The 22,546-nt window shown below is 35.7% G+C and overlaps 1 protein-coding gene across 1 annotated transcript in view; it reads left to right on the top strand.

Moving 5' to 3' along the window:
- DYNC2H1 (dynein cytoplasmic 2 heavy chain 1) overlaps positions 1–22,546 on the top strand; it is a 349,832-nt gene that overhangs the window by 158,956 nt on the left and 168,330 nt on the right. Inside the window, exons 69-74 of the mRNA XM_023757927.1 lie at positions 4,464–4,553; positions 11,207–11,272; positions 12,944–12,994; positions 14,423–14,500; positions 20,055–20,186; positions 21,187–21,259. Coding sequence (XP_023613695.1) covers positions 4,464–4,553; positions 11,207–11,272; positions 12,944–12,994; positions 14,423–14,500; positions 20,055–20,186; positions 21,187–21,259 — 490 coding nt within the window. The remainder of the gene's footprint in view (positions 1–4,463; positions 4,554–11,206; positions 11,273–12,943; positions 12,995–14,422; positions 14,501–20,054; positions 20,187–21,186; positions 21,260–22,546) is intronic.

Here is a 22,546-nt window from a genome sequence, read left to right as displayed (position 1 = left end):
GCAGAAAAAGCATTAACAAATCCAACACCCCTTTTTTTGATAAAAAACTCTCCAGCAATAATGGGAATAAAAAGGGGTCAATCCTTCAACATAAAAGCCTTATATGACAAACCCTATAGCCAATATCATATTCAATAGGCAAATACTAAAACCAGGAACAAGAACAGGAACAAGACAAGGATGCCCACTTTCACCACTCCTGTTCAACATAGTATTAGAAGTGCTAGCCATAGCGATCCAACAAAAAGAAGAAATGAAAGGTATCCAAACTGGAAAAGAAGTAAAACGCATTATTCGCAGATGACGTGATATTGTACATAAAAAACCCTAACGACTCAATCAAAAAAGTACTAGATTTAATAAATCAGTTTGACAAAGTAGCAGGATAAAAAATTAACACCCAGAAATCTTTGGCATTTTTAAATACCAATAATAAACTCACAGAAAGAGAAACTGAAAAACAATCCAATTTACCAATGCAACAAAAAAATTAAGATACCTAGGAATAAACTTAACTATGGAGGTAAAAGACCTGTACTCAGAAAACTACAGGACATCAAAAAAAGACAGAGGAAGATATATGCAAATGGAAGAATATACTATGTTCTTGGATTATAGAATCAAAATCATTAAAATGTCCATACTACCCAAAGCAATCTGTAGATTCAATGCAATCCCCATGTTACATCTTAGAGCGCCAAACACGTGTGTTCCAGTGAGCAAAGTGGAAGCTAATTTGCCTTTTACAACCCAGCCCTGTGTCATTGTCATTTCTGCTGAATGATATTAGTTGAAGTAGTCACATGCTTACCCAGATTCAAGGGGATGAGGAAACAGACTTTACCTCTTGATGAAAGGAGTGTCAAAAGATTGGAGGTTTATATTTTAAAACAGCTACAAACATAAGTTTTTGTATTGTTATTTTGTTTTTTCGTGTTTCGCTTCTCCTATTATTTTTCTTAGTTTAATGGGGCAAAAATGCACTTTTGTAAGCCTTGCACAAATATTGCCTAATTATCCTTTGAAAATATCTGCTATCGATATCTTACACTGACGCAAAGAGTGCTTTATTCCATCTATACCTTTACCAACAATGGATATTATATATCTTTGTATAATTGTCCTATTAGGTAATTGAAAATATGGTATTGTATTTGGAATTCTTTGATAATTTATAAGATAAAAATCACTTGTAAGATACATACCACTTTTAAAAATATATTTTTATGAAAAAATTTAATCTTCATAGTTCTTGTTTTTGGTGTAATACTAATATGGGTGTTTCTTAAGTTATTTTGGGGGCAAGAATAATTGTTTTTTAAATTAAATTCGGGAACAAAATGTTATATTAAAGTAGGTTTACATAAATCTATTTTTCCAAGGAAAGATTATTATTTATTATATTAATATTTATTGCAGACTCACTATGTATCAGACATTACTCTTGGTGTTGGGTTATATAATATAACCAGAGAGCGAAACAGGACAAAAATTCTTATCTTCATTAGCATGGCTAATTAATACAGAAAATCTTTATTTGATTATAAAAGATTAACTTTTTACTGATTTTTCCCCCTATGTATGTCATTTGAAGTTGCTGTTATATTCAAAATTGAAATAAATGGCACCCAATGAAGAGCTAGTGCTTTGGGGTATGTTTTGTTAGCAAAACTGTCTACTCAGTCATGGCAGACAAGATAAGCATTTCTGTCTTATATATTTGTTTTTCTGTTTTGGCACATATTATTCATTTTTTTTTACCAATTATTTTTTTTAAATTTTTATTATTGACAGTATTACATATGTCACCCCCCCCCTTTGACCTCTTCTAGCCCGCCCTGTACCCCACTCCCCAAGCCTTCACGACCCTATTATCTGTGCCCATGGGCTATGCATATATGCAGACAAGATCTTAGGTTGATCTCTTCGCACCCACATACTTAAATATGTAAAATAAAAACCTTACTTTCCAATGTTTTGAAAATCCATTGGCTCTTGTCTGCATGGTAGTCTGTCTCACAATAGAGTATCTTTTAGTGGATCCAGATTTCAGTTTCACATGTGATCTTTGGTAATAAATAGTGAAATGAAGATGAGCTCTCTCAGTTAGAACATGCTACCAGAGAGGCCGGAAACCTAGGTTTCCCATATCTGAATGCCAGTTCATGATGTTTTCTACCAATTTCATACATTACATTGCTTATTCTGGGAGTGTTTCTCTACTGATAAAATTATTTTATTAGTTTGTTTTTTCTTGTCAATTATAATTATATAGGAAAAAAACAAACATAGTCTATACATTATTTAAGTGCTCCCTGAAGAGAGATATAAAAATCATATCACACTTAGGAAAAAGACTAGCCTTCACAATCTCCTCCCCCCATTTCTACCCCAAGCCATTTTTCATGAATCAAAGGAAATAGCCATTAATGTCATTTTTTTCAAATCATGGCAATCATGTACAATGGAATTACAGAAGCAAATGAAACCACTAAAGCAGCGGTTCTCAACCTGTGGGTCGCGACCCCTTTGGCGGTCGAACGACCCTTTCACAGGGTTTGCCTAAGACCATCCTGCATATCAGATATTTACATTACGATTCATAACAGTAGCAACATTACAGTTATGAAGTAGCAACAAAAATAATTTTATGGTTGGGTCACAACATGAGGAACTGTATTTACACATTGTATGCGGGAAACGTATTTATACGTTCTACCAGTGTAGTAGAGCGCGGGACACGTATTAATATGTTTTTTATAGACTAGCGGTAGAATGCGGGTAATGTATAAATGTGTAAGCTAAAGTTATCATAATTTTACTGAACGTTGCCATTTGCGCAAAAAATTAGAAAAAATGGCCCACGCCACCTGTTAGCGCGCGATAAAAACAACCCGCAAACAGTGTGTTTAAAGGGCCAGAAGGTTGAGAACCACTGCACTAAAGGTGTGTATGAATTTTTGCAGCACCAATATCAAAGTTATTGCTCATTCTATTCAATCTGGAGGGCAAGGTTTAAGATAGTTTAGGTTCTTATATTGAGACTAGAGGCCCAGTACATGAAAATTCATGCACTTGGGGAGGCGCATCCCTCAGCCTGGCCTGCACTCTCTCATAATCCAGGACCCCTCGGGTAGGGTCCCTATGCCTGGCCTGAGATCAGGGCCTATCGAGGCTTTCCTTCTCCTGGCTGCAGGCAGCTGGCCCCACCTCCGCCACTGCCACTGCTTGCCATCTGTGCAGCACTTCTCCCCCACCCACCACCACCGGTGGCCTCCCTCTGCAGGCAACAGGCATGGGGTGAGATGGCTTGGTTGGCCTGGACCTCCCTCTGCAGGGCGATTGCTGGCCGTCCACACACCTGCCACAGAGTTGCCGCCAGGTGGCCTGGGCCTCCCTCTTTCTTTACTGGGGGGTGGGGCCAGCCCTGCGAGGGGCCATCTGCCCCTAACCACTGACCTGCTTACCTGGTCACCCCTAACCACTCTGCCTGTCTGCCTGATTGCTCTAACCGCTTGCTTGGGGGCGGGGCCAGCCTGCGAGGGGCCATGGTGGTTCTGGTCTCTGGTCATTCCAGTTATTATGCTTATGGTGGCTGGCCTTTTATTATATAGGATGAGAAAACTCTTTATAGGGTGGGTCTGGTCATACTTGTTGGGGCTGGATTGGTAAATGATAATATAAATAATGAGATGGTTTTAACACAGACTGATGTATTTTTAATTCCAGTAGGGAATCAAAGTGGTATGGCAAAACTAATTCATATTGTATTATTGATAACTGATTGTAATTTTCGTTTATTAGAAGTTTTAACTGTCAAAAAAATTCAACTGAGTAAATTTGAAGATCTAATTGGCTTTAGTAAGTGATTCATGAATTGGAAACATCCCATCTAGCACGTAGAAGGGCACTCTGATGGGTTGTACAAAATGAAAAGTTTTTATAGGAAGAAGGGTGGGGGGGCAAGGACTCTATTAGGAAAAGGAAAGAAAGGATCTTTTAGTCCAGGACATGGCAGGACTTTTACATGCAGATCGCCTCTCCTTCCTTTGTGGGGTGTGGAAGAAATTATGCCTGCGTGACAGATTACCTTGCTGGTGTTTGACCAAAAGAAAACTGTACCCTGGTTGGTTAAGATTACATTTCTGGTAAAGGTCATAACTGCAGTTAGGTCGGGTATTAAATCAAGACTTGGTGTCATAGGTTTTAGCATAAGTGACACCATTTTGGATCTCTGGTTTCTATACATTGAAGAAAAAGATACCAATTTTTATTGTATTAGTATACAAGTTTAATGCACTTAGTTGTTTAGTCCTTTAAGTTTGATTGCCAAAGTTAATTGTTGTTCCAGAATCAGCTTTGACTCTGGAGGGATAATTTATAAGTGTGATTAAACTATGGGAGTACCTTTTAAATCTTCATAAATTTTCAAAAATTTTCAGTTTTCAAATTTTAATCTACAGGATTCTGAAAACACAGAACAGCGAATCCAATCTCTGGTCAGCTCATTAAAACAGATGGTATATGAATATGTGTGCCGTTGTCTATTTAAGGTAAGAAATGTTATGTTTTTCACTTATAAAATACTACTGACCCTTGATTTAATAGAGTATTACAGTTAAATTATATAACTGTTTGCCTACAAGGAAGGTTATGCGATTGGCATTTCCGACATTTTTCCAGAATAATATTCATTACTATCGAGAATGTCTTGCAGCCTTTTGGATAAGTAGGGAGAAAAGTGACAAGTGAAGAAGGCAGAGGAAACACTGGTTAGCTGACTTAGTTCCTGGAATTCCAGTAGCCACTGAAGGAGGAAACTAGGATGAATTATGTAGGTCATTTTCTAGCTGGGGTTTCTTAGACTCAGCGATATTGACATTTTGAGCAACAGTATTGTTTGTTGGGGACTGTTTTGTGCACTTTAGGATATTTAGCCGCATTCTCTGGCCTCTACCAACTCATGCCAGTAGCACTTCCTTTGCTTCTATTGTTATAATAAAAAATATTTCTGGACATTGCCAAATGTCTTTTGGGCTAGGGACAAAATTGTCTCCTATTCCTGGTATTAGGAAGTCAACTAATGCTTGACTCTGAGTTGAGAGAAATTTGTCACAGAAGTCTTCATATTATAAGGTCCCCAGAGGATTATACATTGAAACATTTTAGATATTTTGAATATTATAAAAAACACAAGGGCTTTTCATTTAGAAATTTAAAAAAATATCAGTCTTTGCATATAGCTTGATATGTTGAAGAAGAACTTTGTAAGGACAGCTAAGTGAAAAATAGAGTTATTGTGGGCCAATTATATAGGCTTCTTAGAAAATCTGGAAAAAGATATAGTTAATATATTCTTTGGAAAGGGATATTAATTTTAATGATTAGAATGATATTGTTGAGGATCTTTACGTGAGACAGAGAATAAATCCTTCAAAGTGCAAATACATAAAGTTTTTTTATTTTCTTTACTATATATTCTGTTGTATTGCATCTTTTGTTGCAGTAGGTCCTGAAGATCTTCCCATAAGCATAAATATGTCAACCTCAATATATTTAGTGACTCTGTGGTATTTCCTAATATGGTTATATGCTACTTCATGTAACTAATGCTTTATTGGTGGATATTAGATTATTTTTTGAAATTATGAATGACAGTGAAATCCTGTGCAGTATATTCATCTTTATATACATGTGTAAGCTGGTATTTCTGTTCAGATTTCTCGGTGAAAGTGTAATTTCTGGTCCAAGGATATACACTTTTGAAATTTTGTTGAATGATATCAAATTGCCTTCTAAAAGTTTACCAATTAATTCTCTCCTCCACAGAGTAAGGAGGCTCTCTCCTTCCCTGTGTCCTAATCAATCCTGCATATTAACCATCTTTTTAATTTTTACCAAGTTGCAATTTATAAATAAATTTGAAATTCTCTATTATTTGCCATTTTTGTCTTACAAATATCTTATATTTAAAGTTCTCTATAATTTGCCATTTTTGTCTGCCATATTTGTGTTTTATCCTGGCATTTTGAAGAATAAACTTTGCTTTATAGAACAAGTCTACTTTGTTGTAATTATTGTTTTTATAATTTATTTTTTAATCATTGGATTTATTTTTTCATGTCTATATTATTGAATTGTATGATAGCTTTTTAGTGTAGCTTTAATCTTTTTTATTTTCTAGTGAACATATTAAGACTGCAAAGTTTCATTTTGGTCACTCTCCTAATAATATATTTAATGCTTGTTAAGACCTCTGCACTAAGATAGGCTGTGATTTATGAAAATACTATGGAGCTACCGTTATCTTAAGGTGCCCCCAAATATGTTTTAAAAGTAGATATGTTATAAATAAATATTATTCTTGAAAAAATTTTTAAGCCAAAAGATAATATAATATTTTTATTTATTCCAAAAATTAGTAGCTTTTTTTTGAAAGGTGTTTCGTAATTCTTTATTAATAACATAGTTTTGGACCCCAGTTAAATAAAAATTTTAGTAACTTATTAGGAGTTTCTTGTTTGTTTCTAATCTATGTATTTCTATATCAGTTTATATATTCTTATTTTATTTTTAATAATATAAGTATTCCGGATATAATAAGCCAGTGATGGCGAACCTTTTGAGCTCAGCGTGTCAGCATTTTGAAAAACCCTAACTTGGTGCTGTGTCACATATAGAAATTTTTTGATATTTGCAACCATAGTAAAACAAAGACATATTTTTGACATTTATTTTACATGTTTAAATGCCATTTAACAAAGAAAAATCAACCAAAAAATGAGTTTGTGTGTCATAGGTTCGCCATCACTATAATAAGCATTCAGTATCAAAATGATTTAAGACACAGGGGTGGGGAACCTTTTTTCTACCAAGGGCCATTTGGATATTTATAACATTATTCACAAGTCTTCATATATTTGGTCAAACATTTAATTAACTCACCCCTAATGCCTTGGCAGGGCTAGACCAAATGATTTTGCAGGCCTTATCTGGCCCATGGGCCAGACGTTCCCCACCCCTGAATTTTACGATACTAATCAAGTGTACTGGGGGTTATTTCTTTGAAGTTACTTTAACTTTTAAAAATATGTTTGTTAGGATAAACTCAACATTTGGATGCAATTGGAGTGAGTTTGTAAGTTTTAACATTCTTAACATTTTTAGTACTTAATTGGAATTTTTCATTGCCTATATTAATACTTCTCTATTGTGAACAGCGAAACCCACTTTTTAAAAAAGCTATGGTTTATAATTCTTAAGACATGTTTTTAATTGATGATGGAATGTTTTATAAAACTCACATTTTTATTAGCATTATTAAACTTATTAAGCATGAATTGAGCAGTCTGTAGAGTTTCAGTGGAGAATAAAATTCAGAAAGCACAGTAATTGTAAAGCAATAAGGTATATTTCTAAGACTTAACAGTATAATATTACTTAGGATAGAACTGATCTCATAGTTGAGTGAAAGCTGTTTGGGTTTTAGCCTCAGCAGCACATTAAACCGGCTGCCAGAGTTTCCTCCATGCTGATTTTGCTGCTGTGTTGGTGACAGCAGTATGGCAGCCATGACTCCGAACTGGAGGGAGGCTGGTTGTTAGTATTCACATCACACTGAAGTGAAAGCAACTTGACGTGGAATAGAAAATGATTGACTTGTTTTGTAGCAGAAATTTTAGACTTTAATAAAGTAAACCAAATATGGAAAGCTGTCTAGCAAATACAGTTTAGATTTTTGGCTGACTTACTTTTTCTTTTCTTAAAGAGATCAAAAGTGTTTATTTTAGTAACCTAAATATTTTACATGATTATGGGATAAGTAGCATATTTAGTTTCACAAAATTTATGATTATAATAAAACTGTTCATGAGTTAGTACCTTTAACATTTCTGCATCCAAATTTATCATGGAAGTTGTTGGATTGTTAGATAATTTACAACTATATTGGGCTAGAATACCAAAAGGTCAGAAGGAAGGTGGGTAAAGCATATATTCTTACTATTTCCCTTTCTTCATGGAAGTGTTATCTAAGATCTGAAATGGTATACAAAGAAGGTTTGGTGAGATACTAATAGAAGTTTTTTTCCCTGAGGTCAGGTGTCTTCTGTGACCAAAAATCAAAGAGAAGGGTAACCACCATTACCCATTTATTGACTACATATTACATGCTTGTTTTTGACAGCATTTTGGAGTTTGGCCTCAGTAATCATCAACAATTAGCTCACCAACTCTGATAGATAATCAGAGAATCACCGAGTGCCAGAGCCTTGCCTTCTTTCCATTAATACTAGAGACTACATTATTTTTCCTCAGTTCAAAGGAAGAAAGGGCTAATTCATTGTCCTCTTATACTGTGTGTGAATTTGTGTATATATATAAAAGAATTAACTATATTATTAAGTGATCAAGGCTTCAAAGTAATATATATTATCTTAATCATTATTTTTTTACTTTAGATAAAGGGTGCTATTATAATCATTTTAAGTATCCATTAATTTATAAAATAAGCATCATAGTGGCTTATCCAGCTAATCATTGATCTTCTAATATCTAAGAACACTATCCATCTCCCTTGCTTTTTATAATATTTTCTGTCAAATGGTAGCTACTTCATGCAGATGGTAGTTGGTTGTAACTTTTTTTTTCTTGCACACCTGATTGATGGCCATCTGCTTCCAGTTTTTATTTTGAGGATATTTTTTACTCACTGACTCACTATTGTAAATATGTTTGTTTTTTATTTACTTGCTTAATAGATATCTAGTGAGTATTGCTATGTATATACAAGCATATACAACATATACTTTTATAAAATAATTCTTTTGTATTGTATTATTCAAGACATTCTATCTTTTCTACAGAGGGGTGATTTTCTTGCAGGCAAGGAGATCACTTACTGGCAGTATTTACAGGAGGCTCTTTTTTTGTCTATACTGTATCTTAATACTTTTATATTTATCTATATCTATATTTATAATCATAAACATATATTAGATATAAAGTATTATTTACAGTATGGGAAAGGCCAAATAAAATGTTTAGATTAAAACTTTGAAAGATGGTGCTTCAATAGATGGTTTTTTTAAAAACAAATATTTCCTGTTTTGTGTGTTGTTTTTTTTTACAGAAATGATATAAGCTTATTTTAGGAAGTTTAAAAGTATAAACACCTAAGAAAATAGAAGAAAATAAAAATAGGCTATAATCTCAAAAATAAATCAGTGATAAAAATTTGATATCTATTTTTCCAAAATTTTTGCAGATATCTATAATAATAAAAGCATAATATGCTAATTAGATTGGACAGCTGAATGACTTCCGGATGTCCTTTTGGAGGAAGCTGCAGCAGCAGGGCTGAGGCAGAGGCAGTTAGGGGTGATCAGGCTGGCAGGCGAGCAGGTAGGGGCGATCAGGCAGGCAGACCAGCAATTAGGGATGATCAGGCAGGCGAGTGGTTAGGGGCGATCAGGCAGGAAGGCAGAGTGGTTAGGGGCAATCAGGCAGGCAGGTGAACAGTTAGGGGTGATGAGGTAGGCAGGCAGAGTGGTTAGGGGTGATAAGGCAAGCAGGCTAGCAGTTAGGGGTGATCAGGCAGGCAGGCAGAGGGGTTAGGGGCGATCAGGCAGGCAGGTGAGTGGTTAGGGGCAATCAGGCAGGCAGGCCAGCAGTTAGGGGCGATCAGGCAGACAGGGGTTAGGGGCGATCAGGCAGGCAGGCAGACGAGTGGTTAGGGGTGATCAGGTAGGCAGGCGAGTGGTTAGAGGTGATCAGGCAGGCAGATGAATGGTTAGGGGCGATCAGGTAGGCAGGCAGGTGAGCAGTTAGGAGTGATCAGGCAGACAGAGGGGTTAGGGGCGATCAGGCAGGCAGGCAGATGAGTGGTTAGGGGCGATCAGGTAGGCAGGCAGGTGAGCATTAGGGGTGATCAGGCAGGCAGCGTGGTTAGGGGTGATCAGGCAGGCAGGCAAGTGTTTAGGGGCAATTGGGCAGGCAGGCTGGCCAGTGGTTAGGAGCCAGCAGTCCCGGATTGTGAGAGGGATCCTGGATTGTGAGAGGGTGCAGGCTGGGTTGAAGGACCCCCAAATTTTGTGCACCAGGCCTCCAGTATATTTATATATGTTTATTAACAAACTCCCCCTCTTTCCACAATATGGGTTATGCTATTTTGATTTGAATATTTTCATGATAGTCTTTTGAACATTTAAGTTGTTTCAGTTCTTCCTCCACTGTAAACAATCTTGCAATGAATATTCTTTTTTATTAAAATATATTTTTATTGATTTCAAAGAGGAAAGGAGAGGGAAAGAGAGATAGAAATATCAATGATGAAAGAGAATCATTGATCAGTTGCCTCCCACACACCCCCTACTGGGAATGGAGCCTGCAACCCAGGCATGTGCCCTGACTGGGAATTGAACCATAACCTTCTGGTTCATAGGTAAATGCCCAACCACTGCAACACTGGCTAGGCTGCAGTGAATATTCTTATTGCTTACCTAGGAGTACTTTCATGATCCCTTTGCATGCATTTCTAGGAATAAAATATCTTGATTTAGCAGTATATAGATTATTCAGGAGCATTTAAACATACACAATCACAGATTGAAGGTTACTAATGCAAGAATGAGAGGTTTACAAATGATCTGGTTAGTAAAGACTAATTCAGACATCACAATTGGATTTCTACTAGCTAAATAAATCTGTTTTATTTATTTTTTTCCTTTTTTCTTTTCTTTTCTTTTTTTAAAATTGTTTTATTGTTTAAAGTATTACACAGAATATTACATATGTCTCCTTTTTTTTACCGCCCTTGACAATCCCCTGGCCCTCCCCTACCCCCCAGTGTCTTATGTCCATTGGTTATGCTTATATGCATGCATACAAGTCCTCGGTTGATCTCTTACCCACCCTCCCCTCCTGCCCCCCAACCCTCCCCGGCCTTCCCGCTGTAGTTTGACAGTCTGTTCGATCTGTTTTATTTTTAATGAGATGTAAATGATGATTAATCCTTAGCACTTTAAAAATTTTCACACTTTATCCTCTCCACCCCCAACTTGGAAGTGTTGTTCTATGTAAATGTTATTCTTATATTGATAAAAATATTTTGAAGACAGAATACATATTTTGGAACCAAAATTTAAGGACTGCTTTTCCAAAACCACTAATTTAGAAAAAGCAAGATAACATCTGTTATTCCTTTCAGGCTGATCAGTTGATGTTCGCATTGCATTTTGTCCGGGGCATGCATCCTGAACATTTTCAAGAAAATGTAAGTGAATGGTGAAGGAGGAAATATTATAGTTACATAGGAGTTTGGTAACGTACAGATAGAATAGAAATTACTTTAGGGTAGAAATTATATGTCAACCTATTAATTTTTTTACTAAGTTAGAAATTTAGTGTAAGGTGCTAAAAGTTCTACTCCCCTCTGAGGGGGCCCAATATTCTGAAGTGATGATAAGGCAGAAAAAGAAATATAAGTAACTTACCCACACTGCATAGATTTTTCTGAACCCACGTCCACTTACTCAGGACACCAGAAGAGTTAGCCTTCTCATATTCCTGGTCTAAGCAGTGGAACTGATAAATATAAAAAACAAAAGGATACGGGTATACTACATTATTTATTATCTTTACTGACTTGCTCAGAGACACAGGTGGGAATCAAAGGGTGGGCAGCTCCCTTGCGCCTGCAGGTTTATTTTAATGTTTTAATGTATAATTTATTTTCTTTGTCTATGACTTCATTTCTGGACTGCCATATAATCACCTCTCAAACTTGAAAAGAACCTCCTTCAAGCTAGAGTTAACTAATCTACCCTGTGTGCTTCTAATATTTTAAAAAATTTGCATTTTTTCATTATGCCATAATCATACAGTGAGAGTCCATTAGTTAGGGAGGGACAAGGCAACCTTGACCTAATAACCTTTAATTCTATTTGACCAGATTTTAATTATGTTCTGCGTTTCCCTCATTAAAGTAGTTAAAAGTTGCAGGCCTATGTTTGATCTTTGTTTCTCTCTACCTCCACATGCTCTGACTTACATATTTCTCTTGAATTTATTAACTTGACTCCTTTTATTTCTACTAGTAACTCTGATGCCTTAATCTCCTGCTGTTAATGTTTTTCACTGTGATCAATATGTTCCACACTTTGTAAGACTTAACATTACCTATTTTTTTCTTCTGCAGTGTGAGTAAATTATCTCTGGGAAAGGAGAACATTTTTCTTTGACTCACATTGCAAAATGTTAGGAAGAAGAGTGAGCCGGGTGGGTGAAGGCAGGGAGAATGTTAGTTTGGTAGTGTTTCCATATTGCTTTCAAATTTTAATACGTTTTGGCTTTATTTACTGACCAATGTGTAACAAATATGGTAGTGCCCCATTATTATCTGATTGGGGGAACCCAGGGTGAAGACAGATTTTCTTAGAGCACTTGATATCTTAACAGCTGGTGAGTTTTGATTATGAGGATTTAAAAAAAAAAGGAATATGGCAGTCTTCTCCCTATCTGTTGGAAAAGATAAGTTAACAGAAGAACTTTTTTCTATTTTTTCCCAACATACACAATATTTAAACTTTTGTTGCACCTTATTGCTGATTTATTAGTGAGAAATGGCCTATAACAGGAAAAATAATAGGTAGTGACAAATGCTCATTGAACATGAGATTTACATTTTTAGATATTGAGACTCATATATAATATAGTTTTTTGTTTTAATAAAATTATTTCTAGATTTCATATTAATATATCAATATTCATAATGTTAGTATTGTACTAGAAATGTGAAGATGTGAAAGTTTTTTTTTTTTGTTTTTGCTTTTGTTTTACATGTCCTTAGCTGCATTGTAAGCCATCTTACAGGGTTATTAAGAAAATTTTGTTAATTGGTTAGCATTTTTATGTTTTTTGTTTTCCTCATATTTTTATTCAATAGGAATGGGATACGTTTACAGGTGTGGTTGTTGGAGACATGCTGCGGAAAGCTGTAAGTAAAAAATAATAAAATTATTCTACTGTTAGGGAAAATTGTTCTGGCTTAGACTTCATGAAATATAATCTGCTTCAAAGCAGTTTTAAATTACTGTTGTAATTACTTTAATTAGAGGATTATGACCTTGTCTCTATTATCCTTCTATAGATGGACCTAAATATATTTTTTTGTCCTTGAAGACAAATTTTTTTAAGAATAATATTAATTACTAAGAAATCAATGTAGTTTCTTTTCTTCAGTACATATGTTTTATTCCAAGACTATTTATATAATCCAAAGAAAATCAAATCCTGTATTATGACTAGAAAATTTTTTATATATAACTAAAGTTTAAAAATTACTTTTAAAAACTTTTGTTAACTTTATTCAAATTCAGATTTTTGACTAGTAATTTTCTGTTTGAACATGTAATGGATAGTATTATTCTTCAAAGGAACATACCTAAACCGTAATGCAAAACCTAGCTTATATCTGAAATGTAAGATGTGATAAAAGTAACATATTATGCCAGTTTCTTATTACTTTTGAGTTTTTTCTAAAGTTTTACAGAGGATTAAGCACAAAGAAAATGAATGCAACTGTGCATAAAAAAGAGGCCACATACTAAACCTGACCAGCTCAGGATTTTATGATTTTATTTAAGCCAAACTGAATGGCAGGCCTTACAAACTCAGAGATCTAAAGTAACCACATAGGATGCTCTGAAATTAAAACTTCCTAACTAAAAGCAAGTCATGGTGGGTAGTCATGTCCTAGGCCAGTATCTTCCTTTACAAAAGTCAATTTTTACCTTAACTGAGCCTGTCTATTGTCTTTTTGCATCTAAGATAACTCTTGTCAGAGTAATCCCCCTTTTTCCAGACCCCTCAGTGCACACTCTCCCACCAGAGCAGGAGACCACAGAGCTCCTCTCCGTGTGCTGTAAATGTTAGCTGCTAACGGTCCTGTGCCTACCGATGTGAAGGAAGTGTGTGTCTCTCTGTTTTACTCTTTATCCAATCTCAGAGATTGCCCTGCTTTGCTTTCTCCCACCTCCCTAGTCTATCACCAGTGAACGTCATGTAACTCTCCCTAGGTTTCCTCCTTTGATTCTAATGTGTAAAATAAACTGCAGACTGCCATTCTCTGGAGCATTTTCTCAGTTCGTTGAGATTTTGCATCCAGGCTGTTGTCCTCAGTTTGGCTTAAATACAATCATAAAAAATCTTATAGGTTTGGATTGTTCTTACATTGACACATTTGTTTAAATGGTTATCTATACCTAGTATAGAATTTTACAATATTGACTTGTAAAATATGTAAAATAAAGAAATAATACATAGAATGAACTGTTAAAAAATTGTGTTTATAAACTTAAGTTAGTTGTTGAATTTTTTTGCCTGAATTTTAATATACCAAGGAAAATAATTACTCTTATTAAAGGACTCTCAACAAAGAATACGTGATCAGCTTCCATCTTGGGTAGATCAGGAAAGAAGCTGGGCAGTGGCAACATTGAAGGTATTTATTTTCTACTATGTGGAATATTTAAATTTTTTTATATTGGAGTTATTTCTGTGTATATTTTATTTGCTACTTATTCATAGTCAATATTGATATTTCTGTGAATATGACAAAAATCTCTGGGTAAAAGAATATCAAAGAATTATTCTAATTCTTTAACCCATTATTAAACAATTAATTACATTTTTCATTCAACATATACATCTTGAGTCTTTACATTGCACAAGGTTCTATGCTGTATACCCATAGAGACTATAAGGATAAATAAATATAAGGTTCCCTAATATGCTAGGTAAAAGCCTAAGCCAGTGGTCGGCAAACTGCGGCCCCTTGAGTATGGCTCTTCCACAAAATACCATGTGCGGGTGTGCACATACAGTGCGATTGAAACTTCGTGGCCACACTGAAGGGGCCAAAGAGCCGCATGTGGCTTGCAAGCTGCGGTTTGCCAAACATGGACCTAAGCAACCATTATGACTGAACGACCTCAACTGGTGGACCTGTTGCTGTGATGTGCACTGACAACAAGGAGGCAGATGCTCAATGCAGGAGCTGCCCCCTGGTGTTCAGTCCGCTCCCACAGCCAACCTCCTGCAGCCGGCCAACCTCCCTCCCCCAGCTGGCCAACCTCCCGTGGTTCCTCTCCCAGGCCTGGCCGCCCTGATCGGGACTGAGCAAGATGGCCCCTATTGGCCCCAATTGCTGGTCAGGCCGAGGGCCCCACCTGTGCATGAATTCGTGCACTGGGCCTCTAGTCCTATATAATAAAAGGGTAATATGCAAACTGACCCTAACAGCAGAATGACTGGTCACTATGACACACACTGACCACCAGGGGGCAGACGCTCAATGCAGGAGCTGCCCCCTGGTGGTCAGTATGCTCCCACAGGGAGAGCTCTGCTCAGCCACAAGCCAGGCTGATGGCTGCCAGTACAGCGGTGGTGGTGGGAGCCTCTCCCGCCTCCTCAGCAGCGCTAAGGATGTCCAACTGCAGCTTAGGCCTGCTCCCCGCTGGCAAGTGGACATCCCCCAAGGGCTGCCGGGCTACCAGAGGGATGTCTGACTGCCAGCTTGGGCCCGATCCCACAGGGAGCGGGCCTAAGCTAGCAGGTGGACATACTCCAAGGGGTCCCAGACTGTGAGAGGGCATAGGCTGGGTTGAGGGACCCCCCTGAGTGCACAAATTTTTGTGCACCGGGCCTCTAGTATATACAATAATTCAGGATCGGTAATGAGATGCTGTATAGTACTTATGTTGAAAATAGTTTGAAATTAACACTTTCACTTCTATTCATCTTTTATATATCTCTCATCCTCACTTCTTCTCCATGCTTGCAGTCACGTTTAATTTTGGCTGTCATTATTCAACTTGATTTAGCAATTAGACCCTGCTTCTAATCTCAGACCTCTCCATTTTAGTCTGTCCTTTGTGTTTTAGTTTATTTATGGTATGGTTAGTGCCCTATTTAAAACCCTCTAATGGTTTCTCATCACTCATAGGATAAAACCCATAGTTTTCTTGGGTAACATATAAGATGATACACAGTCTAATCTTTACTTGCCTCTTCAGTTTTACTTCCAGTCCATATCTTCAGTGTTTCTTATATTTGCTAGTTTTATTATTCCCTCTCCCAGAAATGCCCTTTGACTGTTTTTACTGTGGAATGTCTATTTATTTTTTAGAACTTACTCAAAGCATTACTTCCTCTGTGACTTTTACCCAGTTTCTCCATTGTATCTTTTCTATTGACATATACTGATATGGTATCTTGAACATTCCCATATCATAGCACCTACCATAATGATACAAAATGATTTGTCATATCTGCCTTTCTCCTAGGATCTTTGAGATTAGGATCTTTGCCTTATTAAACTTTATTTCCCTGACTTTAGTACAAAACCCAAGTCATTTATTCTTTTGTTTATTTAGTAGATACTGACTATATACCAGATTCATGGTTAAATTTTTTAAAATACTTTTTAGATTGGACATATTAAGATTATGAGTAGACAAGCTAATGGCACATGGATAAGGTAATTTTGCATTGTTCATGTATTCCACAGGATTAAAATATGTATTAAGGATTTATAATATGCTCTTTGAGGATGAAGAGTACAGATACATAAAAGTTTTAGTTCCTACTATGTAGAAGTTTATCACCTACTGTAGGAAACATTTTTTTAAACAATTACAAGAAAATGGAAAAAATAAAAAATAGTGAGAATTTGAAGGGAATTCTGGATTTTTGGACAGGACCTTGAACTAGCTCATGTACTCCTAATGGCAAAAGTAATAATAATCAACAGGGTACAGGTAATTATTGCTTGAACAGTTGATCTACTGAGAGGTTACACTTGGTAAAGATTACAAGTTAAGTAAATGTTACAATTTAAGTAAAGAAATGTAAAACATTTAGGAAAGGGAGCTTTACATTCAGAAAAGGTTTATAGTATACATTAGTGTTTTCTTATTATCATTTCAGTTTACAAAACATTTTCAAATGAGTTACCTAATTTAATTATCACAAAACCCCTAAAAGATGGTTATTAACTCTTTTTACAGGTGAGAAATGAGCATCAGCAGTAGTAAGGTGCTAAATGAATGAAACTAAGGTTTATTTTAAAGTTCATACATGTTTTTGAGGACCTATTATGTGCTAAGCATCATGTTAAATACTATAGATGCATTATCTTATTTGACCATCACAATAACCTAATGAGGAGGTCGTAATTATGTCTGTTTTAGGAAAGAGGAAGCTAAGCTGCAGGGAAGTTAAATAGCTGGGAAGTGTTGGAGCTAATTATTTTAGTTCAGGCATTCTGACACCAAAGTCCTTGCCTTAAATATCTGGGTTTTCCAAATACAGTGTTCTCTCTCTCTGCTTCCTTCCCTTCCCTCCTCATCTCTTCCTCTCCCCTCCACCCAGTCAGTGTTCAGTGTATTTGGGTGGTGAGGATCAGCATGGGGAAGAAAAAGTTCCAAAGCCCAACTCCCATCAGTTCCATCTGTGTTCTTTACAAGCCAAGATGTTGTTTTTGTGGGTAATAAAAAACACATTTCTCTCAAAATCTATATATATGTTCCCATTCTTGCTTTCCTTCCCCTGATGTTCTTCACAATTATTATAAGAGTACAGCAGCACATAGCAAATACAATAAGAATAGCTAGCATTTATGGGTGATTATGTTCAAGGCATTTTGCAGAATTTGAAAATGGATTATCATCTCACTAAATATATTCCATAATATTATGAGATAGCCACACTATATTGTCCTCATTAGACAGATAAGGACACCAAGGCACAAAGTGATATAGTCACTTGCTTATGGTCATTTAGAAGGTAGATTCAGTATTTGAAATTGAGCTTTTTGCTGCAGAGTCTGAGCTTTTTACTACTTTTTTTTTTTAAATCCTCAACCCAGGATGTTCATTGACGAGAGAGAGAGAGAGAGAGAGAGAGAGAGAGAATAATCATCGATGTGAGAGAGAAATATCTGTTGGTTGCTTCACGTACGTGCTCCAACTAGGGCCCAGGGTTGAACCCACAACCTAGGTATGTGCCCTGACTGAGAATTGAACCCATCACCTTTTGGTGTATGGGATTATGCTCCAATCAACTGAGCCACCTGGCCTGGGCTCTACCACTATTTTTTACTGCCTTTATTTCATAAATATTTATTGAATAAAATAAATGGATTCTGTATTATATCATTGGTTGTTTTCTTCATTAATCATTTATTTGGTACCTGCTACTATTTAACAGAGTGCTGGTGGAATGACAAATAAATATTCTAATATAAAAAGACTCTACACTGAATAAAGTTACACTGTAGAGAATAAAACAAATAATTACCTTGTGATGTGGTTGATGCCATAGTAGGCCTGTATCCCTGGTAATTAGACCCGGGGTCTAGCATGCAGCTGAGAGCTTGCTAACTGTGTATAATCTATCTCAGTTTTCTAACCAAATACATGATGATTATACATGTAGCACACATAAATTGGTGGTGGGCCCTTATACAGTAATTGCCAGTAAAGTTAATAGACAGCCATCAAGTTCTATCCTAATAGGCTTAAATCATTTATTGAAAAAATTAAAGTATGCTTAGTTAATTTTCTGCTGTGTAAGTTTAATTTTGTTAAGTTACAATAATGAAGTTTAGGCAATATAACTGATTATTTAGAAATGAATATAGATATTTGGATAAAGCATTCTTAAATGCTTGATTTATGTTTATATTACATGAAATTTTAATATAAATCTTCCAAATTCACCATTTAAAAAAATTCTCCCATCTATACACATTTATATTTCTGACCTTGTAAATCACTGTTGAAAAAGTTTGGAAGAGAGAATACTGTTTGAGGTAGAGGAAATAAATACATTGAGAAAAATCTCTGATAGATGATATTGTTTAAGCTGAATATTGAATGCTGAGTAGAAATTTAGAACATTTAGAGGCAAAGGAAGCAACATGTTCATGAATAGGGGCAGAAATGAATATAGTTTAAAAAATTTGCTTTGTTAAGGATTTTTATATTGAAATGAAATTTGACATACTTTTTACTTGTGGCAATGCTTAAAATTTGCACTTGTATATGTCAATTACTGTATATCTCAATTTAAAAATCTGCACTTGTTAGAAAAGTTTTAAAAAGTTTTTAACTTGCCCTAGCCAGTTTGGCTCAGTGGATAGAGCGTCGGCCTGTGGAATGAAGGGTCCCAGGTTCGATTTTGGCCAAGGGCACATGCCCAGCTTGCGGGCTTGATTACCAGTAGGGGCCGTGTAGGAGTCAGCCGATCAATGATTCTCTCTCATCATTGATGTTTCTCTCTCTCTCTCCCCCTCTCCCTTCCTCTCTGAAGTCAATTAAAATATATATATATATATATATATATATATATATATATATATATATAAAAGAATAATTAAAAAATTTTTAACTTTTTATTTATTTATTTATTTATTTATTTTTATTTAATTTTCACCTGTGGATATTTTTCCATTGAATTTTAGAGAGAGTGGAAGAGAGAGGGAAATACAGAGAGAAACATCAATGTGAGAAAAACACATTGATTGGTTGCCTCCTGCATGCACCCTGACCAGGGCCTGGACCAGGGAGGAGCATGTAACCAAGGTAAAGTGCCCTTGACTGGAATCGAACCCTGGACCCTTCGGTCCACAGGCTGATGCTCTATCCACTGAGCAAAACTGGTGAGGACTACACTTTTTTTTAATTAAAGCATTCTTTTCTCCACAAAGTGCGATGGATAGGTACAAATGTTTTTACTGAAAAAATAAAGATTTTATTTACTTACAAGTATTGATTTAGTACTCTTTTGGAAATATTTTCTGTAATTTAATTATGGGTTGCATAAGTCTACCATACTACTTCTGACCTAGAAATGATTAGATAAACTGACATAAAGTAGAAAACAGGTAATAAATATCCATCAATAATTACTTTCCATTTCTTTTTTTAGTAATTCACGTACATACGTACTTATGCTGACTTGTAGCTTACTCTGTGGTTATTCTTATTTTTCAGATTGCTCTCCCCGGTCTTTACCAGACCCTCTGCTTTGAAGATGCAGATCTGTGGCGTACGTATTATCATCATTCAATGTGTGAGCAAGAGTTTCCATCTGTTCTTGCAAAGAAAGTTTCCTTATTTCAGCAGGTAAGTTATCTAAATGCATAGAAGTATTTAACATTACTCTTGTTCAGAAGCCAAATTCAATAAAAATAAATAAGTGAAAGCTCTGCCTTTGGGTGCCACATCACCCTAACATGGCTCATGTGGGGAAGGCCTTTCTGCTTTTGCCATCTTATCTGGATAATGAAATCACTGGCAACATTTTTTAATGTGGTGTTTCCCACTGTAGCTTTTCTTACTCCCTCTGACTCTGACCCAAGGGTGATTTTGCAACAGAGAAAATCACTTACAGAAAGAAATTAAGGTGTAGGTTTTATAGGTTCTCTACTCATTGTGCACGTTCTAGGGAAAATATCTCATGGCGAGGAATATGGTAATTTTTTTTCACGTATTTTAAAATAGAATGATGAAACCTGCTGATGGGTCCCACTCAGTGTTTTGGGGAAGTGAAGGCTAAGAATTGGAAAGCTCTTTAGGAGCTGAAACTCTGGAAGTGACCCTTTCAGTTCCTCGAAGTGGTTCTGTCCCTTTTGTATCCCCTTGGCGAATTCTATTTTACCAAATATGTTTAAAAATACAAAAAGAAAAAAAAACACCTTTGTTAGAAAATGTATATATGATTCAGCATAAAAATGGTGATTGAAAACTTTAGGCAAGATTTTTGGGCCTCTGTTCTGCTGTCGTCAGAAGTACCTGACTGAGAGTACCCTATTTTCACCGGGCATTTGGCCTTTTGTTATTAGATCCCGAAGAAGCAGATAACCCTATGATCATTACTTGCTGATGTTTACTTCTGGTGACAGGTTTGAGGGAATACTGGATTTTTGTAATATTTTGCCTATAACGATGGGCCTTAGTATAAACCTATTGTGACAGTTTGAGGGATAATAAATAATATACAACAGTGATAAGCATTCACATATTTTAGTAAACATTTGTTGAATTAATTGACCTCACTGTTGTTTAGTTAGGAAAGCCGTTGTAGGAACTTTATTACTTAAAATGCCCTGACCTTTGCTTTCAGGTCCTGGTGGTGCAGGCCCTCAGGCCCGACAGGCTGCAGAGCGCCATGGCTCTGTTCGCATGCAGGACTCTGGGTAAGGGCGGTGCTTTTCCAGAATGAGACCACTGACCGAGTCTTTTGTGTTTAACCTACAGGTGATTTCCTGCTGACCTTGGTTTAGCAGAGTACCGGCATTATTTTCTTAGTTCTACTTATTTTACAATCTCCACCTGGTTTAAACAATAATTTCGGTGTTGGATCTGACCGTATTTAATGTGAATCAAGTTTAATGCATAATGGACATCCTATATGTAGTTAAGTTTTTAAACTTGTTTTCTTATGAAAGCACAGTAGACATTTAGACATTTGTCCAAGATTGGTAATTTAAAGCAGGGAATCAAATGTTTGATTTTAGACAAAGTAAAACATATAGATACCATAGGCTTAGGAAAAGAAGCCTTCTAAATGAGTTATTTTAGTTCTGTCTAAAAAACAAAAAATGAAAATTTATATATCTTTCAGATTATAAACAAACTGTTCAATACATTTTTAAAGTCTTTCAGATCATCTTACCTGTAGAATTAAAATTGGTTACTCATTTGGAAATAATAAACTATATCATGTTTCCATTTGTGCAATAAATTTTAGAAAAACTATGTTAAGGAAAGATTATGAAAAGTATTTTAATTGAAGTGTAGAGTCATCCAAGAATAATGGATTTTTATTATTCTAAACTGCAGAGGTTATAGAACTATGTTAGAAATGAAAAGTCTGGCACAGTTAAAATAGTGTGCTGATAATTTTTCTAGAAATCTTTCATTTCAATTTAATTTTGTATATACGTATATGAAATTTTATAAAGAAACTATTTTATAAATATATTCCAATTCAAATAAGCTTAACATTTGAGATTATATATATATATATATATATATATATATATATATATATATTTGATTTTCTCATATAAAGAAGTTTAGTCCTGGCCGGTTTGGCTCAGTGGATGGAGCGTCAGCCTGTGGACTGAGGGGTCCCAGGTTTGATTCCCAGTCAGGGCACATGCCCAGTTTGCAGGCTTGATCCCCAGTACGGGGCATGCAGGAGGCGGCCGATCAATGATTCTCTCTCATCATTGATGTTTCCATATCTCTCCCTCTCCCTTCCTCTCTCTGAAATCAATAAAAATATATTTTAAAAAAAAGAAGTTTAGTTCAGAGTTTCTGAAATTAAAAAAATATACTGGGCCTTCTAGGCTTATCACTGTAAAACTTTACAGTATTGAATAATCATTTTTGTTAGTTAATAAAGCTGCTATAATTGATTATATTTGGATATTATTTTGAGAAATTATCTTATCTTCAGATGATCAATTTTACTCTAG

The sequence above is a fragment of the Myotis lucifugus genome, unplaced genomic scaffold (genome assembly GCF_000147115.1).
Source record: "Myotis lucifugus unplaced genomic scaffold, Myoluc2.0 scaffold_117, whole genome shotgun sequence".
NCBI lineage: Eukaryota > Metazoa > Chordata > Mammalia > Chiroptera > Vespertilionidae > Myotis > Myotis lucifugus.
This window is presented reverse-complemented; position numbering and strand designations above follow the sequence as displayed.